Source organism: Myzus persicae, unplaced genomic scaffold, assembly GCF_001856785.1.
Source record: "Myzus persicae strain clone G006 unplaced genomic scaffold, MPER_G0061.0, whole genome shotgun sequence".
Classification (NCBI taxonomy): Eukaryota; Metazoa; Arthropoda; class Insecta; order Hemiptera; family Aphididae; genus Myzus; species Myzus persicae.
In genome coordinates this window covers 499854-516685 of record NW_019100803.1, presented here as the reverse complement: position 1 = coordinate 516685, position 16832 = coordinate 499854, and the positions used below count along the sequence as shown (strand labels likewise).

Genomic DNA, 16832 nt, shown 5'->3' with positions numbered 1-16832 from the left:
TACACTAAACCATAATTGTTTAATTATTTTCAAGTGGTTGTGAGAACCTACCTAATTTTCTCGTCTCGGGATATTTTATTCATAAAGTCGGGAATTTTTTTCATATTACCACTAGGCCAAGTCGGTTTTTGAGTATCTAAGAAACCCCTTTTAATCTCCATAATATTAATATTCGTTCTTTATATTTATAAATGTTTATGATACCTATATCTTATCTGATACTTTTCTTCGGACCCCACCACTAAAATATTATAAATGTGCACACCTTCCATAACCCCATCAAGGTCTAGTCGAGGCATTAAGGTCGTATGTGTAATTAAAAACACGGATCATGTATTTATGTATAATAATTATTAATCAAAAATAATATTGCATTTATCTAACTTGTCTATGACAGAATTGAACACTTCCAGGGTGTCAGCTACTTCTGTGTATGTTTGACACTTGACTTTTTAAGGACTACAACAGTTATTAACCAATGATGACCTTTTTAAGCCATTCAGGTAATATTAAAACCAAAATTATTGCTGTACTTACAATTTATTGTACAATAATGTGTATATGTTATTCAAATTAGGTTTTCGAGTAGCCATATTACAACTGACTGTAACAGCCGACAAACCATCAAATGTGGCTGTCGCTGTGGAACGAATACAGAAATCAAAGATTAGTGGTTGCTCATTAGCCATACTGCCCGAATGTTTTAATGCACCATATGACACTGGTATAATAATATAACATTATAGAAAAAAATATAAGTCATATTTTTTTATCCAAAAATTAAGTAGGTTTATATTTTGTTGTGTATTACCAGTGTAAATCAATTAAATAACCAACCTAGGTTTAAATGTATGTAGGTATGTCATTTGGAAATTATCATAAAATATTTTCATAATTTTAATTGTACCTACACAATCATTAAAATTTCTTAAATTGTGTAATACAAATATTATAAAATTATGATTTTTTTTTATTATCACTATACCTAGGTACCAAATTTGTAATTTCATAACCTTGTGTTTCAAATTGTAATACAGCTTTCAAAATAATTATTTCAGACAAAACATAAAGACATACATTTTTAACTTTAAAATAATTTTAAAAAGTAACTTATATTTTATACCAATCTAGGTACTTTATTATATTTACCAACATTTGTTTGATTAATAATTGTTATAAAATCTCTACACAATAAGAAAAAATAAAAAATAAATATTAATCAATGCACTTTTACATTTTGATGCAGTGCTAGAATTAGAAAAATTTAAGAAGATGTACTCTGTTTATTTACACAAAATTAGAGTCCCCTTAACTTTCTATACATCGTTGTAGCAAACAAAATACTAAAATTCTTAATAAATAGTTGAGGTACTCTGTCCCCCTGCACCCCACAATTCAACTGTCTATTTGGCAATATGAAACATTAATTATTATTATTATATTTTGTAAAGCCTAGGTAGTTAATTACCTAAATTACACTGGATATTTTCAAATATTCATATACATAGAGATTAATAAAGATAATATTTGTATGAGATTTAGTGTTGGTATTACTCTATAATTTTTTGTTTTTAGCCTTGTTCAGACAATATGCTGAAGTCATTCCTGGGGGCCAAACATGTAATGCTCTGTCTCAAGCTGCCAAATCAAATCAAATATACATTGTTGGTGGTTCAATCCCAGAGATATGTGATGGAAAAGTTTACAACACGTGTACGGTTTGGGATCCTAATGGAGATTTAATAGCCAAACATAGAAAAGTACTATTTATTTATGTTAGAAGATTTCATATTTCAAGTAGCTTCACAGTGCAATTAAACTATGGTGACTGATGAAAAAGTTTGAACTCCTAAAATAAATAATTTTGTCAATGTTATGTTATGTTAATTAATATGTATCAATAGGTAATAATTGAATGATTAATCTGACCGTTAGCAATTATTTCATTATACAATAATGAATACACTTTAGTACCTACCTATTTTATCACCTTTTCATTTTTTGTGAGTGGTCCAATAAAATGCATCAGACTAGGTACTTGTTTAAAATGTAACTTTTTTTAAAACATTTATTTGACTGATGAGTGATTAGAGAAAAAGTATCTCTAACTTTGAAAAACAGTATTGTAAATACAAATAAATACTCCCATTAAAATAATGAATGTTAATAAAAAATGTCACTTATTGCATTTGAATTTTACGCTCATAAAATATATTGAATATTCTATTTAAGTACTAAAATAATAGAATTTATACATGGACACATTTACATTTTACAGGTGCATTTATTTGATGTAAGCATACCTGGTAGTACTTGCTTCAAAGAATCTGATGCCATGTCTGCGGGCAATACACTTAATACTTTTCAGTTTGGAAAATTTAAGATCGGGCTAGGCATTTGTTATGATATACGATTTTCAGAGATGGCAGCATTATATCGAAAACAAGGTTTGTTATCTAGTTGAGTTATAAATATTTGTTAAGGTAGTTATTAATATTATTATAAACAATTGTGGGTTTAAGGATGTGATATGTTAATATACCCTGGTGCCTTTTGTACGGAGATTGGCCCTTTACATTGGAGTTTATTAACTAGATTTAGAGCCATGGAAAATCAAGCATTTGTAGCTGTAGTTTCTCCGGCCAGAGTTACTGATTCTAGTTATGTAGCATGGGGTCATTCAATGATTGTGGATCCATGGGGTAAAGTTTTGTGTGAAGCTACTGAAAAGGATATGGATTTATACATAGATTTTGGTAAATATAGATACTAGGACACTAGGTAGTGTTAATTGTTCTTATAGTAGAAATAGTACCGAATAATTATTCCATGATTTATACGTCGAATAAACACTATCCAGACATTGAAAAACCTATTAAAATTAATTTTTGTTTATCCACCGAATAACTTATGTTATCTGGTGGATAAAATAGATTTAAAAACCGGGTCCTATTCAATTAAAATATATTTAACATGTTGTAGACTTTGGAATACGAGAAAACATAAGGCAGCAAATACCCACAGAATATCAGAGAAGAACTGATATGTATGATACAATTTATATGACAAATAAAATAAATAGTTAGTGTTGATCTGTCTATGAAAACCATTTATTAATGAATTGAACCTAACCGAGTCAATATTTGAAGGTTAGGTTAGGTTAATCAATTGTTACTACTAATGTAATTCAAATTACATGTTTATCAAATGTAATAAATGTATTGAATAACTTTATTTTTAATTTTAAAAAATTAATCTACATTCTAATTGTAAATATTTCATGTAATTTATCTATTGAGACTCAATCAATTTAAAAATACCTATAATATATTATAAAAAGACATTCAGATAATGTTATAAAATATGTACTATTGTTTAATTTTTTTTTTATTAAATAATAAATAAATAGCATTGTAATATGTTTAATATTATTCTGTGGGCATAATTTCAAAAAGTAAAGGTAAATAGATGATAAGTGTTTTGTTAAAAACGATTATATAACTACTGACTGTTAACTAATGTCTAGTAACAAAAAAGTAATTTTGATGCTATTTATTTTGGCTTAGTTGTTCTTCTTAAAAAGTTAAAATAGACACACGCCAGAGCAGCATTTGTTCTACTTGTTTAATGTATTTTAATTTGACCGTACCATTATTGGTGACCTACTAGGAAAACAATTTTAAAGTTATTTTTTGATCACAATGAGCTTATTACATAGTACATACCTAAGAAATAACATAAGTAACTAAAAATATAAATAATTTCAACTCGAGTACTTTTTGATGTATGCATTCATTGCAGTGTTAAATATGTGCATAAAAATATCATACCTGAGTGAAATATAAAATAAAAAAATAGTATGCATAAAGAATACGACAAAGTAGGAAAACAAAATACTTTATTAATTTATAAATATATAAAAATAAAATCAAACGTTTGTCCTAAAGGACTAATAATGACAAACGTCATAACTTAACAATCAACAATTGAATTCTTAATAATAATATTTACAAAAATGCAACTTTTTACAAAATAAAAATAATAGTAAATGCATAGGCCGGACCATAGTAATGATTGATATTATTTTTCAACCTTCATATAAAGTAATATTTTTTAATATTATTTGACTTTTAGTTGATATCAAAACATCACTACACTTTTAACAATCGTTGAAGAATAAAACACTAGTGCCAATAAATATAATTAAATGTTTTATTGTTTTTATACGTTGAAATGTGTGTAGGCCACAACCTTCTTTTTAAATTATCAAAGTTCTCAATATGTAATTAACTAACACTTCATGTTTCATTAAAAATATTGTTGTTTAATAATGCTGTTCAGATGTATCGCCTTGTTGATTTCCAATGTATCGAACAATAGTTTCACCTAAATTTAAAAAAAATATCATACTTATTTAATACATTAAACAATTTTATTTATACAAACTGTATCACGAAGACCAATTTTAAATGTAATATCTATGTAAAAATTGTTAGATATTTATGATATACACTATATAATGTGATGGTCTTAAAAAAAAACCTTTGAAGTTATTGTCATACTTTTACACTGATATAGTTTTCAAGATTAATTCCCTTTTTAGGAATGATAATAATAATTTCATAAAAATGTATACTGTGCAGTTATGTGTTAACATATTGATAAGACTTTAAGAGGATGCCCCTCAACAGAAGACATTTTGTGTTGGTGAGGTTTAGTATTAGAATAAATCGACATCACATATTAAGGTAATCTTTCAACAATATTTAAATTTTTAAGAGTTATGAGTGTGTAAAATATTGCAATCTAAATTCTAATAGCTAAAATTGTTAAAAACACATACAAACACAGATTACATTTCTATGTTTAAGTTTGATCAGACACAATACACGAACGAGTGTAATGTCATCAAAAGTACATTGTTTTAACAAACAAAAATGTATTGCTAAAAAACTTTTGAATACTAATCTGTACAATTGTTATAATATACCGAATAAATCTCGTAGAAAATTCTATTCAATTCTTTTAGTATTTAATACTTAAAAGGTTTTTTTTTCAGGATTTATATATTGTTATAAAATATAACCAAGTTGTCGTATAAGCGTCAATGTTTCCTGATGCCTCCGTTCTTCTGCTCGCTCTTGGTTTGCTGCAATTTTTAATAACGTCTTTTCTTTTTGGTTGGCAATCTCTCTCAGAGTCCTTGTCAACAATGTGTCCTGACTAGTATCAGGCTCTTTAGGTTTAGGAACTACCTTTGGCTGCTTAACAACCTTTCTTAATGTTTTGCCATCATAAACATGAGTGTTAAACTCAGTTTCATATAAATCTGGATAAAAAATTATTAACATTAATGTAATTGATGTAATACCAGTACTCAACGCTTAACTTACTATCAACAAAATGTGCATCACAGTTTGAATTATCACTGTTGTTTAAATTATCGTCTATAACTATGTTATTCATGGATATATCGTTGTTTATTCTATTCTGTTTAAAATTTTTTCTTCTGAATATGGTTTTATATCTTAAACATATAATTTATATTAAATTGACTAAACCAGTATTATTTCCTAACTCACATGCCATAATAATATTGAATTTACCTATTTAGACATTGCTCAGCCGTTCTAGTAATATTTAGTATATTGTTTATAGTATTTGCAATATACTCAAACATTTTTAATTTAGTCCTGAATGTTCTTTCCAGTCCCACTTTGGAAATGTTCTTTCTGTACATTTCCATGAGTAGCTTGGTATCATCATCACCCCATTCATTCATAGATTTCATTGTACATTGACCTAAAAAATCAATAATTTACTGAATGATTTCTTGAGCATTTACAAACATGTCGGATTAATTTTCTTAAAAGTTGAAAATTATGACTAAACCAAAAAACATAAATTCTTGATTGTAGTATGTTACCATTAGTTCCAGAGTTCTGTCCATTATAATCATGGTCTGCTGACACTGAAGCAGTAACATCATTTTGTAATCGTTCCTCTTCATTTAATTTCTTTTCAACATTTGATCTAGACTTTTGTAATATTGAACGTCCAACTTTTCGTTGATTTACTACCGTTTTATACCTAAATAAATTTAGTTCTTCCGTAACATAACACAATACAACTCTACAGTTTAAAAAATACTTATGACTAATATACCTATTTTCACATTGATGAGCACTTCTGATGATGTTTAATTTAGCAGATATTGTTTGTGCTATACACTTGAACATTTCTCTTTTACTTTTAAATTTTTTCATCGGTCCTACTTGAGTAACATTTCGTTTATACATATCCAAAAGAATCTTTGTTTCATATTGACTCCATTCTCGGCAATTTCTTTTACCTGTGTAATTAAACCAATAATTATTTTTTACTTTTAAACATAACCTCTTCAAATGAGACATTTGAATAAAATACACATTTTAGCTGTTTAGAATATGTGTAACATAATTATATTATAACTTTAGGATAGACGTTGTACACTCTTTCAATTTTATTACATTGACTTGCAAACTCTCCCGGGTCTGCTTAAGTATTGCTTGAAAGCTGAAGGGGGATACATGTAATAATTTTGCTTATACCTTATAATTTGATATTTATAATAATATGAATATGCAAATTTAAAAAAACTTAAGGTTTCTTCTTTTAGGTCTGTATAGTCTATAATTTTAAAACAACTCGGGAGCGTTGACATATTTCCTTCAGGTAAACATAATCAGTTAAACTATGGTGATTTCCACTCAAATATAATGGTTACAAGTAGTGCATAGTATTAAATCTATTGTGATATATATTATATTATTATTTTGAAATTATGCATCACTTTTATTGGTTGTATTTTTAAATGTATTTAATGGAAACGTAAAGTAAATAATGTTAAGATGTTCACTGTAGATGACACCAAATAACATAGTTTGTATGATGAATGACAATATTAGTATCATGAATCATGAACCTTGATATTAAATCGCTAGAAATTGCTCAGCTTCACAATTCATTTTTTTTCAGCTATTCCTAACAGTATTAGTTCATAAACAAATCGTAGGCATATTGGTATTTTAATATTTTAATTTTTAAGAATCTTATTTTAAGCTTAATCTTTATTTTTATTTTTTCAGCGTCATAATAAGTAATAAGTGTACTCAAATAAGATATGCAGTAATTGTGTTAAGTAAATAATAATAATTTAATACAATTACGAGATTCTTCAAGAACATCAGTTTCAAGTTGTAGTGGTTCATCTTGAATAATATTATTTTCATATGGCTCAAATGGTTCTTCAATGACGAATATATCTTTAGAGTCTGAAAATTCAAGAAAAAAAAATGTACTTGCTATTTGTCACATAAAATATAATATAATATAAAATAATCAACTTATTTACCAATCTCAGTGTCTCGTTTAACTAGATTTCCATTGCACACGTAATAAGTATCCATAATGGGCATTCATAAATCTGATAGTTAATCGAATATTAATATTACCTATGACAGTATCGGTTTAAATAAAAAAAATTGGAATCTCAATAAAATTTAAAATTTTCTTTAGCGTTATCAAATGAACACTGAAGAGTGAAGATATTTTGTTGGAGTTATCATAGAATAAATTCTGTGGCGCAAACATGTATACATAGATATAATATATTATTATATCATTCTGTGCATGTATATTGTTCTATGATATTATTATCCCGTATCATAATATTATTAAATTTCAGTGATTATGTACAATTCTCCTTAACACCAGCAGCTGCAGCTCCTAGGAGTGTTAACATTTGAGGTTATATTTGAAAAACGTTGCGTTTTCTTATCAGCGGTTTCGATATCCTTGTAAAAATTATTCTCATTAATCTCATTTATTCTAAAAAATTGTATTATTTAGTGTTTTTTTTTTTTTGTTTAATTTTTTCTTTTATCCTTTTTGTTTTTCCGTCCTATAATCCTGTATTAAATTTCTTAGACTAAACTTAGTTTACAACGTTTCATACATCATGAGTAAATTGCTGTTCATTCGAAACATTCGTGGCCTAGACGAACCTTCTCTTAGACAGATTATTAACAGTAAAAATTTACCTTGTGGTACTATAATGTTTAAGTCTGGTGGAGCATGTGCAACGGTTGACTTTATGGAACCGTCTACTGCAGAGTATGCTCTGACACAGCTCAACGGTAAGTGTTTTTTTGAATCCTTAAAAAAAAACAAGTTTGATGTAACTTTCTTTTAAATAATTTACAGGTATGCCTCTCCAAGATCAAACCCTTGCTGTAGAACCCTACAATGGCTTGCACAGTCAAATGGTGAAAAAAGCAAGGTAAGTCATAGTTTTATTAAACTCATTAGGCGTGGTCATCATAAAAGATAAATATATACCTATTATTATAATTACAGTGATAATAATATCCACAAAATAATCAACTGATATGGTTGGTAATTATATCAACCACCCTTTTATAAATTCATATTATGTAATATTTTAAATATGTTAATTTTATTAACTATGATTAACTTTTGATTTATTTCAAAGACTATTTTTAGCATTTAAGTGTCTGTATTATATTGCAATAAAATTATTTATCTACTTATTTCATTATATGGCATGTTTTGTGTATTAGTGTTAGTAAATGTAATTATTCTGAAACTAAAAGATCATATAAATCTTAAAAATTCAGACTTTAAAAATGTCTTTTATGTTAATGCATTCTAATTCTGGTCTTTTATAACATATAAATGAATCAGAAAAAAAGTCTTATGCAAGCATATAAACTGTATGTACCAGGTACATTGTACCATTGTACCAATATTAATCAACAATATCAATTCATCTCATCTGTATATTTTAAATTTATTGAAGTATTAGATGAATATTATACACATTATGCATGTCAAATATTATACATCCACAGAAGTTTGGTTGGGTTTGTAAAATAATCTGGAAATGTAAAAAATTAAAAAATTAAATAATACAATAATAAGAACAAATATTTTGTTTTATCATAAAGTAATAATTTAAAAGCCATTAAATATTAATAATTCTTGAACGTCAATAGTAAAGAAGACATTTATTTAAACTTCAAGTACCTAACATTGAACATTATGTGTCATGCTGTTAGCTTAATGAACATGTTAATACATTTAACCATTGATTATAACTATTCTACTATTATAAATAATTAAATTAAAAATTAAAATTCTGAATTCAGTGGCATGTTAATTAAACTTGAGACTTCATTTGTTTTTATGGACAAACAAATGTTGAATTTTTATGTTCTGGTAATAGGTAGCTACACATTAATTTTCTAATTAATTTCTTTATTACTTTTGTTTGGATAGTACGTTGTTCAATATTTAAACACTACATACTTAAGAAAGTTAATATCTCAAATTCTAATGAATTTGTGTTCTCAAGCACGGTGTAGGAGAGTGTATAATAATTATTTATTTTATAAATTACAGTAGATGTAAGTATTCACCTTAACTTTTAGTCGTTAAACCAATTTAAAATGTTTTATTTAACTGATATTTGAACATGGATTTTGTAACTAAGCACCAGTTAATCAGACCCAGATCAAACCAATGGTGTACTATAAAATTACAATGAGAAGCACCGACTTTTAGCTGATGAAAGAAGTATTAACACTTAACAATTATAAAAATGGTTAACAAGGTGCTTAGTTTACACTTCTTTATCTTATTTTTAAGTCCAAACTTTAAAGTTGATTAAAAACGATTCAATTTATTTATAGTTACAAATGTACAATCCTTTTTTAATTTTTAAGTGGATTTTTAGCTACCTTTTTACTGATCAATTTTTGTGCTTTCCATCTAAAAGATAAAACAATTATAAAAACTCTACATTGTAAATCCTAAATCTAACATGCATATTATTCAACACAAGTCATAAATAAATTTATAAATAACAAATAATTCGAATTGTAGGTATAATATGCATATTTATTATTTATGTGTGATCTGGTTAATTAGACAGTACTACAGTAGACACCATAAGCTTTCTTGTTAAGTGTGTCGAAACCGTGGTGTTTTTAGAACAAGAACATGTCTTATACAAAAAGCTCTCTCGCCCTGTAGAATTGTTGTATTTCATTAATTTTTTTAAAATTTAATATGAGAATATTTTCAAGTCGGGTCAAAGCCTGATTTTCAAAATTTTATTTGTAGAAACTAAAATAAACATTTGAAATGTGCACAATATTTTTTATTTTTCAAGTGTTTTTCTAGCACTATTTAAAGTGAAATTGAAATTGAAATTTGGGCTTAGATTCGACCTGAAAAAAGTTCATATCTTTAAGATACAAAAAAAATAATCATAATCTGACATATCTACGAGGCATGAGAGTTTTTCCCTGTAAAGTCATTTTTGTTGATATAATACACCGTATGAAACTAACCTTAGTAGGCATTTGACAGTAAATTTTGTGAATAAGTATTATAATTATGGTTGCAAAAAAAAATGTAAAATATAATTTTCTAATTTTGTAGAAATGCGGAAAATTTGAAAAACTTGCTTCGACACCATAAGATGACGTCACGTGGGCTTTTATTGTATCCGCCTTACAAACGTACTTGGTAAATTATACGTTGACAATACAACATTTTACTCAGTTATTTCTAAAATTAGAGTGAATTTACTTTTTATAAAATGTAAAGGCAAGAATACTAAAAATACCCAATAGGGCATCTTGAAGGATTTTATTGATATTATTTTAAAATAAATTGTTCATTTTAAAATGTGCAAAAAAAATAATGTGTGATATCAATATAATCTAACAAGAATAATATTAATAGAATAGTCTTACCTTTAAATTGTATAGGAGGTAAATTCACTCTAATTTTAGAAATTACAGAGTAAAATGTATTATTCGGTACTTAAAATTTGCCATCTTGTACGTAAGACGGTGACAATAAAAGCCCGTGTGGCGTCCTCAAGGAAATCATACTCTTGCTCTTAAGGAGTTATAAATAGGCAATTTTACTGGCATTAATTCTTAATTTAAAAATAGTTAAAAACATTTACTATCAGAGTAATTTGTTATGACTTTTAGTTATTGTCTAATTCTTTAATTAATTCAGAAAAACAATTTGTGATGGTTTTCATTCTGATTGTAGTCATACTATAAGAAATCAAAACTGTTGTGCATAACAATAAGATTAAAAGAAAACAAATCGGGAACTTGCTATCTTGTATAATACTAGATGTGTCCAGTGTGCCTTGTTACTATTTATGTAATTGATGCGCTATATTCAAATTCGATGGTAAATCGAAGTATACGATTCACCAATTTTAACCAAATGTAACTTATAAGTTACTTACCGACTAACAAGTAATAAATTAATTGAAATTAGTCTAAATATTTTGAAAGTTTTAATTGTGTATAAAAAATACTAATAAACTTAATTGCGAAAAGTTTTAAGACTATAATTAATATATTTTCGCTATGTAAAAAAATGTTGCCTTTCTATATATATATATCATTTTGATATTTTAAAATCGCTCTAAGAAAAACTTCTGAAAAACCTTGTAGGTATACTAAAATGTCAGGATTTTTGTCTGAGAAACGAAAATGTAATTATCATTAATCGAAAAAAAAATTCATTAGGCAATTTCAAGTGCATATAAAAAGCTTTAATATTTGGTGAAAATGTCAAGTTTACGGCTACTCCTTTCCGAATTAATGAAACCAAATATATAAATTAATTAGGTCAAAAACAGCTGTTTTTAATTTTCTGTAAATAATCTCATTTTTCGCGGTTTTTTGTTAGTTTTTCCCAATTGTCAAGAAAATTACTGAGGTTTATCCACTTTCGACCCTTCGAAGTACCAAATAGATCGAATTTATTTTACAAAGCACTTATAATTTTGAAGATTGAAGCAATGTTTCTGGTTTACAAGATTACAAAGTATCATCAGGTAATATAAGCCCATTTAAAAATCAATATACACATATACATAGGGACATTTTTCGATCCGCTCTACAGAATATCAAATTGTCGATAGTCTAACTAAGTTAATTTTTTTCCTATAACAAATAGGTACAGTTATTTATATGTGCGTATGTTACATGTCGAAAGAAATAGTAAAATGTCTTACGTGATGTTGTGAATCAGGAATTAATTAAATCTTATTTGTATCTATGTATTTACCTATTCCGAATTAAATTTACCAAATTAGGTTGACAATTTTAATTGTTTTTTTTTTAAATGCTGTATTTAGGTTTGTATTTTTCTATGTTTTCGTTGTCTTACTATTGATTTTACTTTTTTGAGTTGTAGTATTATACAGTTTAAATAATTTAAGACAATTTACCTATGTATAAAAAGCTATATTTTCGATTCTATATAATATTATCACCTATAATATACATTGTTATTACTTATTATTGACATTGAGAACATTTTGTGCAATAGATATTCCTAACTTATAATTATTCTATTTGATTGTTAAAACGTGTGGGGAATTTTTATGATTTTTTTTTTAAACTTAAATTAAGATGATAATTGAGTTATAATATAATTTCGGTAAAAAAACGTCACCAAATGAAAAAGCTTTTGGATTCTTTTTTGTAAATAATAAGATAATGTAAATTGGATTGTTAAAATTATACACTGTTGGAAACCTTTTTATTTCAATAATATTTAAAAAAAAATTAAAACTAAACGACGTTAAAATCAGTTTAGTAAAATTATTATGGAAAATATAAAAAGAAATTGTCATACAAGCATCAATCATACAATGTCATTTACTATGCCAGTCAACCCTTTATTAATATACTACATTCCTACAGACGTACAGGCTATATAGGTATGGGGTGATCTGTTTAACATAGGATACTTGTTATTTTAGAAAATATTTTTTATAACTTTAAGTTGTTACAAAACAGCATTTTTGGAACAAAATTATAGTTATTATGCAGTAACCGATAAATGATAAAAGACAAATTTTAAGTCTTAACTGCAAATTGTAATGATCTTTTTTTGGTAATTCTCAGATTTATGAAGTTAATTATAATGAAATTTGTATTGCAATGATATTAATACATACATTATTCACAAATTTCTTAAAAATGTTTTGATTAATACTAATACTATTTATTTTTGACGATTTTCTTTATTTTCTATCCACAGAATTGTCGTATATATTTACTGTGGCCAATATATTATTATACTGTATAGTATACTGTAGCCTATGTAATCGCTATTTTCCTCGTGTGTGCTATTTGTTGGTATGACATTAAATAACTAATAAATAACACTAATGAATAATGAATAATGATAAATCTGAATGGTTTATGTGTTAATAATTGATATTATGTGCTTGAAATGTTTTTGTAATTTATATCAGATATTACCTGTATTACTGCAATCAGATTTAAGTAATCACTAATAAGTAACTTTTTGTATGTGTAGTTAACCAATCGAGATCAGAAATAAACGAATATGTGGTTATAATTTTATAATTTTAATATTATTAATAGTGGGTAACGTACCATAAAATAAACTGGTCCAATCTATTATTAAAACATTCATTAAATCGTCAAAATAGGTAGAGTATTTTTTGATTCTTTATAATCTTCTGCCATAAAATTTGACTTTCAGGGTCGTGCTCAGCTTTTTTCAAAGGGAGGAGGAATGTAATATTTTTGATTATCCTCAGACCACGTTATATAGTGGTAAATATACTTTCATTGCTTTGTCATATTATATTTTATATGACAAAAAATAACCAAGAAGGATATCATCCTCCCCACTTGAGCACACCCCTTTGTCTTTTATTTATAAGACCTGTTACCCAAGTAATATGTTTGCAACATTTGGTGCCAGTTGGTCAAAAACTGTACTCGCAGATACCTTGCCTCTATAATAGCTGTTACTCAGTTTTTAATATTTATGTTGAATAGCTGTATTAGCCTAAATGACGAAATATTTATTTATATACTTTAAAAAAATATAATATAATCGAGAAAGTTTTATCCAATTATAATAACAATTTCACTATCTGTAACCTGTAAGTGATTGTTACCATTGACAACCCTATTTATTATACAAACAAAATTCATGTGTGAGCCATTCTATATAGCTAGTTGAAAAACGAAGCTTCTATTTATCGATATAAGTATAACTTGGGGTATAACTTTAATAAACAAACAAACATTAGTTTATGAGTTAGGGGTATTGTATATATAAATACATATTTGTATATAACTGTTCGCTGTTTTCTTAAAAACTATTATTTTATCTGTTACATAATTTACTGTACGTATACCTACCTATGATACATTATACTATCATATTATATATTTTTGTTTAATTATCGTCTTTAATGTTATAACGTTAGATTGTACACGTTATAAGTAATATCTTCAAATGTTGACGAAAAATCTTGAGTATAGGTGTAAAATATATAGGTACTTACTATACGTAATAATTACGTATGTATAAATATTTATGCATAATTATTATACAATATATCTTATCAATACATGTATGTTGTATAAGTCCCATATTGATGAAATAAAATATGTATTTACATGTATAGAAAATACCAAAAGATTTTAACCAATGTCTATATAATATGTACTTTCTTTGTTGTAAAGTAAAAAAAAATTAGCCTAGGATCGTTATGTACTGGTGTATTTTTTCTTCACTCCCTCGTCATTGGGGAACATGCGAATGTGTACTCAAATCATATACATACTATTTCCTATGTACGCTATACCTGTACAAAAACGCGAAGTATATTATATGGATACACGTCGGGCATTCTATGTACATTCCTATTTGTGATGTATGTTAAATTATTCCGTATGAAGTAATGACCACGAGCGATGAAGAAACCCCGGCGCAGGTATTGTTTCCACGTAGGTGTAATATCGCTGTGTATTGTCCAAGTAGTTACATTTTACATGTAATAGTATTACATACTAACTATTTTATAATAGGTACGCAATGTTGTAACTTTTAAGTACCTATATTGTATATACATAAGTATAGATACGAGTGTATAGATATTTTTATCATTTTATATACACACATTAACTGCAATATTGTATTAGTGAAGCCCAGAGGGTCGACGCCGCGCATCATATTTCTGTCTGTTGTGTTGCCAAACGTGACAATGGAATTCGATGTGTGTGATTATGTGTGAGTGCGTGTGTTCGTGTGTGCGTACATGTGTGGCGGGGGTCGCGTATTTGTGTGAGACGGACGTGCGAGGGGGTGAGTCGTGTGCTTTGTGGTGTGGTGGTGAGGAGGGGTTGGGCGTCAGCAACCCTTCGGCGGTCGGCGCGCGCGTTTAATCCCCGCGCGACTCGATCCGCATCTGCCCCGCCGCCATCTTGTTTCTACACCCCAATCGGACGCGGGCACGCACACACCGGTCGCGGACACACGACGACGGGGAAAAAAATTGGAAATAATAATAATAAAATTACACATCGTTTTTCACCCTCCTCCGTCGTATTTGTGCGTGTGTCCTTCCTGTATACGTTTTTCCTATTTTTTCTTTCCTCCTATTTCGACCCCGTGCCTCTTACGTGTTATAAATAAATACCCATGTATATATCATATAACGGAATTAACTATTATTATTAAAATAGGCATATCTCTTGAGTAAATACTCACACGTACCTTCTTACACGTTTCATCCGGGGATTTAAATACACCAATTTATAACTATACATTATATTTATAAGTTTGTGTGGCGTATAAAACGCTCTGTTTTATCCTCGATTAGAAATCCTATACACGTACAGTTGGCGTCTGCAACAGTAAGATTGCTGCAGCTCGCCAGTTTACGAGTAAATTCCATTCGGGTTTTTAAAAATATGCTTGTTGTAATACATTATAATCTTTGATTGATAACTATGTAAGTGGTATACTATACGATATCCGTGTGTAACAATATCGTATTAACTTTGTGTTGCCCGGTGTGTATGACTGTGTAGTGGTGTTTTTCCCCAGCGATTCGCATATTTTTTTTAAACAAAACGCCATTTTCTGTTCCTAGGTTGTACACCTTTATATTATGTAAATATGTAATGTATAGATTTGGTGAATTTTAATGACTTAATTTTTGTATAAATGTATTCGTTTATACTTTATTTAGTATTCTGAACGGTATGCACCCCCCTATAGAAACATAGTAATTATGTTGCCTATCAATAATAATATTCGAATATCGTATATGTTGTTGATTAAATTTCAGACTTTAGTACTTCACTTATAATATCTTGGTATTCTTTTTAACATGCTAATAGGCTAAAAATCTGACGATTAAACGTTTCGTTTATGCAATCCATTGTTAGGCACAACTTACGGTGTTATACACCTATATACTAGTAAATAGTTTATTAGTGTAGTGTAAATATATTTTTCAAATACAGTGGCATTTTTTGTTTGTATTAATTGTGTGTTTTAATCCTAATAGGAATATTTAATTCGCATACCTAATGCAATTAAATATTTTTTTTAAATTGTTTATATCATTGAACTCATTTGATATTATTGCAACATTATTTTTATAACCATATTATCGCACATAATAATGTATAATACGAATTATGTATTATATGAATTATCTCTTACTGATTGCTCAATATTAATTATCCTGCCATTAAAATAGTAGTACGCGTGTTATTTTAAAACTTAAAGTAAAACAATTATTATTGTCTTACCGTATATTCAGTCTGTATTTATCATATTATTTATAATATATAAATGAAACACAATATGTTAAAATAATTACATAGTATTAAAAGTATTTATACATAATTGATTGCTAAATTAATAAAGGAGGTATAGGTGTATAT

At 27.4% G+C, this 16832-nt stretch overlaps 3 protein-coding genes across 9 annotated transcripts in view; 2 read left to right on the top strand and 1 right to left on the bottom strand.

The window, feature by feature from the left end:
- The first annotated feature begins 256 nt into the window (after nt 1-256).
- LOC111043192 (omega-amidase NIT2-like) lies at nt 257-7235 on the top strand. 3 transcript variants are annotated; one of them, XM_022328100.1, is made up of 6 exons: nt 257-503; nt 578-724; nt 1576-1775; nt 2279-2447; nt 2523-2756; nt 7128-7235. In XM_022328100.1, the coding sequence occupies exons 1-6, from the start codon at nt 479-481 to the stop codon at nt 7133-7135; spliced, it is 783 nt and encodes a 260-aa protein (XP_022183792.1). In that variant the 5' UTR covers nt 257-478; the 3' UTR covers nt 7136-7235. The 3 variants fall into 3 exon arrangements, with proteins under 3 accessions (XP_022183792.1, XP_022183790.1, XP_022183791.1); XM_022328098.1 differs by lacking the exon at nt 7128-7235 and adding an exon at nt 2983-3285; XM_022328099.1 differs by lacking the exon at nt 7128-7235 and adding an exon at nt 2983-3283 and having other exon boundaries at nt 259-503; nt 1576-1760.
- On the bottom strand, nt 4207-7751 carry LOC111043191. 3 transcript variants are annotated; one of them, XR_002605545.1, is made up of 8 exons: nt 7394-7713; nt 7203-7313; nt 6166-6352; nt 5927-6090; nt 5607-5802; nt 5394-5527; nt 4991-5329; nt 4207-4386 (listed from the first exon to the last, which is right to left on the bottom strand). XR_002605545.1 is itself a non-coding variant. In XM_022328096.1 (8 exons), the coding sequence occupies exons 1-8, from the start codon at nt 7455-7457 to the stop codon at nt 4325-4327; spliced, it is 1161 nt and encodes a 386-aa protein (XP_022183788.1). In that variant the 5' UTR covers nt 7458-7710; the 3' UTR covers nt 4207-4324. The 3 variants fall into 3 exon arrangements, 2 of the variants coding, with proteins under 2 accessions (XP_022183788.1, XP_022183789.1); XM_022328096.1 differs by having other exon boundaries at nt 5087-5329; nt 7394-7710; XM_022328097.1 differs by having other exon boundaries at nt 4325-4386; nt 5087-5329; nt 7209-7313; nt 7394-7751.
- Nucleotides 7752-7862: 111 nt separating this feature from the next.
- The window catches only part of LOC111043190 (insulin-like growth factor 2 mRNA-binding protein 2), a 45864-nt gene continuing 36894 nt past the window's right edge, over nt 7863-16832 (top strand). Inside the window, exons 1-2 of one of the 3 annotated variants that reach the window (XM_022328091.1) lie at nt 7863-8177; nt 8245-8320. In XM_022328091.1, the coding sequence (XP_022183783.1) occupies nt 8000-8177; nt 8245-8320 (254 nt within the window). In that variant the 5' untranslated portion in view covers nt 7863-7999. The remainder of the gene's footprint in view (nt 8178-8244; nt 8321-16832) is intronic. The other 2 variants (XM_022328090.1, XM_022328093.1) reach the window with 2 other exon arrangements.